This window comes from Hibiscus syriacus, unplaced genomic scaffold (assembly GCF_006381635.1).
Source record: "Hibiscus syriacus cultivar Baekdansim isolate YM2019G1 unplaced genomic scaffold, ASM638163v2 tig00116965_pilon, whole genome shotgun sequence".
NCBI classification, from domain to species: Eukaryota; Viridiplantae; Streptophyta; class Magnoliopsida; order Malvales; family Malvaceae; genus Hibiscus; species Hibiscus syriacus.
In genome coordinates this window covers 146,346-153,269 of record NW_024063490.1, presented here as the reverse complement: position 1 = coordinate 153,269, position 6,924 = coordinate 146,346, and the positions used below count along the sequence as shown (strand labels likewise).

Sequence of the window (6,924 nt, the reverse complement as noted above, 5' to 3'; positions counted from 1 at the left end):
AATATTATTAATAATTTATTTTTTAAAAAATAAAATCTTAATATATTATATTTTCGAGCTGCTCACGAGCTTTTCATGTCGAGTATCAAGTAGCTCGTTTCGACTCGTTAAGAATTCGAGTCGAGCTCGAGTTCGAGTCGAGTCCATTTGATCCGAGTATTTATCGAGCCTTGACCGAGTCAATCTCGAGTAACTCGCGATCTGTCTCGTCTCATTTACAGCCCTAGGTATGGTTTTAAAAAAAATAAAATTTAGGTACCAAAACAAAATAGAAGTAATAATTTAATTATTAAACATGCAGTTTACCCTAATAATAATAAGTTGAGCCACCAGCCGCATTAAGAAAACAGTGAATAAAATTTGCAGTAGTATTATATAATAATATATAAATATAATGAGAGCGAAAATGAACAACCAACAATCAATTACAATAAAATTATCTTTAAAGACAGAGTGTATACTAATAGTATTGCTATTTGGAGGATTCTTTCCTCTTCTCTCTCTATTTCTTCAAGTTTTCTCCAAATCATAATGTCTTCAAATCTCCTCATTACCTCCTCAAGTGTCTACTTTTTCACTTGAGGTATGCCTTTACTCTACTTTCACATAACTTCCATTTTCTTCGACTATTCAATTTCTCTTCAGATCTTCCCAATTTTCTTGGTTTTTACTCCAAATGGCGATCTGGGTATTGTTTGTTTTTTTTTGTTTAGCATGTAAATTTGCTTCTTTTATATCTCGTTGTTAAGTTTTTCTTTTAATACTAGAAAATTACAGTCATTTGGTTTGTTGGGGGATGTAAAAATGTAATCGAAATCTTAGATTTTGGGCTCTGTTGTAGAAAAGAGAAGTTCCCTTAGGTGGCTTCACTATGCTTGTGATATATGTCTCTTTCTTAGATCTCCATTTTATCCATTCCTGGTGAACAATTAGATGAGGTTTGGTTAGTTTCTTTGATTTGGATTGCAATTTTTTTTTCAGATTTTAGGTGAATGTAATAGGTGTCTTCTTTATTTTATTATGCAATTATTAGTTAGGAAATTGTGAAAGCCTACACCTTTTAGTTAGTAGGAAGTCCCATGTTGGGTTGTGTTCTTTATGGGAAAATGTTTTAAAGAGAAATGAGTTGCTAACATTGAATCTAAAGTTTCCCATAATTTTGGAACTTTTTGTGGTTTTGTGTTAGATCTCATCCCCTTTCCTTGATTTTGTTTGAAATGTTGTTTTGGGTGATTGATTCTGTGGTTGATCACTGGAATAGTACTTCTTCTATGCTTTTATGGAAGTATGAAATGGTGATTCTCTTGCAAAATCTGAGTGCTTTGACTTGATTGATTCTGTTAGTTCCTGAGAAACTGTGCTATAGAGCAAGATAAAGAAGGCCTTCCTTCAACATTTTCTCATTGCACTGGATTGTCATTCTCTTTTTATGCCTTGAGATCTTTTTGTTTCTTTTAACTTTCATTCAAAATCGCGATATGTTTATATATTCCTTGCTTGGATGTGGTTATTAGATAGATGACTGGTATGTGAACTTGATTTCATTTCTCGTTGTGCAGACATACATGCACATCTTCGCATATTGACATTTTATGGTGCCATATGCTTCCTGAGTTGCATGTATTGTATTTTATGATGCCGCATGTTTACGTTTCTTTGCTTACTTTGTTTTAGTTAGTAGGTTATTATGCCTTTTTACTCGAATTAATTAAGCCATGATATTTATCTCTTTTCTTTCAAGTGTTCTGCAACATACTAGCGGTTTCCTTCCCGGTTTCTACTATTTTTGAGTCGTTTTTTTCTGGAATCCATTGAGTTAAGCAGTTCTTTATCTAATATGTGTATCTGTTCTGAAATGCGAAGTCAGCCTATCTAATGCAAGATTTGGAGTTGGCCACTGTCTTGGATGATTTGTTCAGGGGCACTGTTTCTATTGTGGTTTTCTTGCTTGGTTTGACAAATAAATTTGTCTTTGTTACGATGATACAATAATGCAATAGTCTCCTGTAATTTAAATCTAACAAACTATTGAGGGATGTTGTAGAACATTTGTCTTTATAGCGTCAAGTAATTAATTTTTATTTCTGTTTGTTGGTCATTTAGCAAATAATGGTATATCTAAAAAATGTAATAATGCAGGTGTCATTGGTTAATTTCTTTGAATTGTTATTTTCATGAAGTTCATTTTCTTTTTAATAATAAGGCTTCTTTGGCGATAATAATTTTTATGCTTGTTCCTTGCCAAACTCGTCAAAGATTCTAAATTTTCAAGTCTTATCCTTTATTTGCCCCCAAAAAATCCCTATCCTTAAGAGACAGTTGCATAATCATTTAAATGCTAGTTGTAATATTGGCTTGCCTGCCATTGAATACTTCGATAGAACTTTAGATCAATGATCTTCTATATAACCTTCTTATTATTGTGATCCACCCTTATACATGTATCTTATGAATATCCTATCTGTTTACCTAAAAATCTGCTTGCTCTAGCAAAAATGTAAAGCTCAGATCAAATCTAGTTATGAAACCCTGTTGTTGCTTCTATCTACATGGAAGGAAATTTGCTTGAATAATTATCCTTTTTACCTTGTACAAGATTAACTTATGTTCGCCTTTCTACTGCTACATGTGTTTGTGCCATTTGACTCTTTTGTGTGTCAATTAGCTATTCAACTTTTGATACCTAGTCTGTGACAAGTCCATTTACATATATTTCTATATAATATTTCTGTAATCATTTGAATAACTCAGTCGCGTTCTGTGTTCTCAGGGAGCCTTTGAGTTTCTTATGTGTACGGTTGCTGGCAGTCGTTCTTGTGTGATATAGTGGTGCATTCTCTATATAGGAAGTTAGATGGGTTCAAGATTCCCATCTCATAAGCTCAGCAATGGGCTTTATGTATCAGGAAGGCCAGAGCAGCCTAAAGAAAGGGCTCCGACCATGAGCTCAGTGGCCATGCCTTACACCGGTGGAGATATTAAGAAGTCCGGAGAACTGGGGAAAATGTTTGATATCTCTATGGATGGTTCTAAGTCACGGAAATCTGGACCTATAAATTCTACTCCTTCAAGGACTGGATCTTTTGGTGGTGTTGCTTCACATTCTGGACCGATCATGTCTAATGCAGCACCTCGGGCAGGCTATACCACATCAGGTCCTGGTGCCACTGGGGGCATGTCCGGTTCAGCCTCATTAAAAAGGTCAAACAACTCTGGTCAACTGAATAGACATGGGGATCCTGTAAAGAGATCATCTGGTTCACAATCTGGTGGTGTAACACCGAGTGGACGTCAAAATTCTGGTCCTATTCCTCCTGTTCTCCCTACAACGGGCCTTATTACATCTGGACCCATCTCTTCAGGCCCACTGAATTCCTCTGGTGCTCCAAGAAAGGTATCTGGTCCTTTGGAATCTATGGGATCAATGAAAGTAAATGGTTCTGCTGTTCATAATCAGACTGTCAATGTTCTTAGCCAAGATGATGACATTTCTTTCAAGAGGAACTTCCCAAAACCAATATTATGGGCACTAATACTGCTTTTCATAATGGGTTTCATTGCTGGTGGTTTTATTCTTGCAGCAGTCCACAATGCCATTCTCCTTGTTGTTGTTGTGGTTCTTTTTGGTGCTGTTGCTGCATTATTTGCTTGGAACTCCTATTGCAGGAGAAAAGCCATTACAGATTTCATTGCTCGTTATCCGAACGCAGAGCTTAGAAATGCAAAGAATGGGCAATTTGTGAAAATTTCTGGGGTAAGTAAAGTTCTTTATTTGATATGATATTTTTCATGATAACTATCATTTTTTAAACCGAGAAAGATTGAAAGAACTGAAAAAAATTCACATGATTGAAAGGCCCTATCGATAATTATTTTGGTCCTAGGCCTGCTGGATAAAAGATGGTGCAAATGTAGGCATAAATGAGCATTTATTTTATGGACATATGATTCCTGTATCTGTTGCACTTCATCGACTATCGGAAATTTAATAATTGGTTGTTTATGCTTGTGTAGATCTGCTTTTTATTGAAATAATTTGATTTCAACTGCTTGTTAGTGTGTAGATGGCATTGATTAAGTGTTTGGTTTTAATTTTGAAGGTCGTTACATGTGGGAATGTACCTCTCGAGTCGTCCTTCCAAAAAGTTCCAAGATGTGTTTATACATCTAGTAGTTTGTATGAGTATCGAGGATGGGATTCCAAAGCTGCAAATCATACTCATCGCCGCTTTACGTGGGGACTCCGATTGTTAGAAGTCAGTAATTGAACTGTTAATTTTTATTCTATTATTTCCTGATTTTTTATGAAAATTTGTTATTTTCCCTTTGTATTTACAAGTCACAAAACATGTCACAACTGTTCTGTAGGCTTCTTTCTTGTTCGGAATTATCAAATTTATCAACACGGTGATCTGTTCACCAAGTAGTCCAGAAGCTTGGTCAACTAACTTTGCGATACTGTCTGACAAAAAAAATAATAATAAATTTAAAAAAGAAAGAAAGAAAGAGAGAGAGAACTGACTCTTGTTTGTTATTCTCTGAGAAGCATTCGCTTTTCTGTGGTCTAAAATTCAAGTTTATCTTATTGTGATCGTAAGAGGGTATTCTTTACACTTTTCGTCACTATGGGATCTAAGTCGGACAATAAAACCTTTTTTTCTTAGTTTGAGATGTCTTTGAACATAACATTTGTGTATGTCATTTTGACAGAGGCGTGCTGTTGACTTCTATATCTCGGATTTCCAGTCTGGGTTGAGAGCGATAGTAAAAGCAGGCTATACGACAAGGGTGACTCCTTATGTGGATGACTCGATTGTTATAGATGTCAACCCAGCTAACGAAGCGTTGTCTCCCGAGTTTGTCAGGTGGTTGGGAGAAAGGAACCTTTCAAGTGATGACCGAGTAATGCGAATGAAAGAAGGGTAAATGTTCTATCCTATTAATAGTTTTCCATAATATTAACTGCCTATATTGCAGAAACCTTTGGTAATCAAACACGAATTAAGTGTCTGGTATGGGTATGGTTATGGTCAGATATTTCTAAGTCCTTTACATTTATTTCGAGGATGTTTGGAAGATATATTTGTGTATCCTTATTTCGGATATGAGTGCCAGACATGGGGTACTTCAAGGAAAACATAAGGAAATTGGAACAATAAATGGGATATATTGCGAGTCTCTTAGATTGATGGCTGATAGGGCTTATTCTTGAGTTTGTGAATTTTAAGAAGTCATCTTCTAAAACTCGGTTGTTTTCAAGATGAGTAGTCTTTTTGCGACATTCTCGATTTGTAATGATTAAGTGACTTGGTGGTGAGATAGTGGAGTGAATCCTGATGTAATTGGCCTAGGTAGAGGTGGCAAAAATCTAATCAAACCTGTAAAAGAGTTTCGAATGATCCGGGAATGAACCTGTTTCTTTCCGAATTGAATGAGAAAGTCAAAACCGAATCTAAAACAATTCAAACCAAACCAACCTGAACTCTAAAACAGCCTGAACCTTAAGCCCTTGAACCAGAAGTAATCTGAATCTGCAGTGCCTGACCGAGTTTGAGACCAATGCCATCTAAATCCCAAACCGATTCAAATAAAAACCATAAATGACTTGAACTGTACTCAACCCAAGTTTGACCAAATTTGAAACAACCATGTATGATGGTCCAAACTTGAGATGGCTTAATCTTATACTGTTCGAACTTGAACTGTCCAAAGTCCAAACTTGAAGTGGTCTGAACTCCATATTGTTCAAAGTCGAGATGATCCAAAATGGAACTGGCATGACTTGAAGACCGATCAGCTCAAACCTGCCCGATTGCCACCTCTAGGCCTAGCATGAGATGAACATCAAGCTTTATATTGGTGTGGATTGTAAATTATTGAGCCTGGTTATCATTGGGTTGTCTGATGCAGTAGCATCATGGTCATTTATGGCTGAGCTGATCTAACTATTGAATGTAACTATGAAATAAACGATACGCAAAATTATGGTTGTCTCATAGGGAAGTGTGAAAGGTTGTTTCCTTTGGGGTCGGCTTTCGATGAGGGAACTACAAAATAAAAAGCATTTAAGCTTTGTATTTCTATCCTGAATCATCAAATAAGTTGGTTTCAAAAACTAGAATGGTGTTTTAAACTATTCTGAAACTCGAATTTTATATTTTTATAGGTATATCAAGGAAGGAAGCACAGTGAGTGTGATGGGAGTAATTCAGAGAAACGACAATGTGCTTATGATTGTTCCGCCCCCGGAACCAATCACAACCGGATTCCAATGGGCCAAATGCATCTTCCCGTTGACCCTCGAGGGTATCGTATTGAGATGTGAAGATACATCGAATAACGATGCCATACCGGTCTAGAATCATGTGCATTGTAAATTTTTTCTCAACCACAACTCTTTTAAACTTCATCTACTTCACTTTTTTTTTTATTCATATTTGTCAATGGTGGTTTTGATAAAACTCGGAGAGATGAACCCAAGACGAGAGGCAGCAGGGTGGTTCTTAATCCTTTTGAACTTGTATAGCTTTTCCAGGTTGCTTTACTGTTATGCAGTTTGAGGATCTGATGTTTTAGAAGATTTGTCGGATATTGTTATATAGAGAAAGATAAACGTTACATTACATTACTTGCATTACAAGATTCGTATGATGTTTACTTGACTGTTTTGCTTGGTGTTCGTTGGCAATGACTTGATGAGAAAAAATGGCTAAATAAAATACATCAATAAAGTATGAGTCTGAATTCATATAAGATTAGATTATTAGTGTTAAGGATGAGTAAAATATAACTCGATTGAAAAAAAAAAATCAAATTTTTGGATTTTACTCGATTTTAAAAATCTCTATTTGACTCAATTTTTAATTTCATAAACTTGATTTTATTAAAAAAATAGATTCGAGTTAATTTATAAAATAGAACTTT

The 6,924-nt window shown here is 35.5% G+C and overlaps 1 protein-coding gene across 1 annotated transcript; it reads left to right on the top strand.

Moving 5' to 3' along the window:
* Positions 1 to 497: 497 nt before the first annotated feature.
* On the top strand, positions 498 to 6,593 carry LOC120191203 (uncharacterized membrane protein At1g16860-like). Its single transcript, XM_039194172.1, has 5 exons — positions 498 to 583; positions 2,771 to 3,754; positions 4,101 to 4,256; positions 4,711 to 4,922; positions 6,167 to 6,593. Exons 2-5 carry the CDS (start codon positions 2,855 to 2,857, stop codon positions 6,357 to 6,359), a joined length of 1,461 nt encoding a protein of 486 aa, XP_039050103.1. The 5' UTR covers positions 498 to 583; positions 2,771 to 2,854; the 3' UTR covers positions 6,360 to 6,593.
* The last annotated feature ends 331 nt before the right edge of the window (positions 6,594 to 6,924 follow it).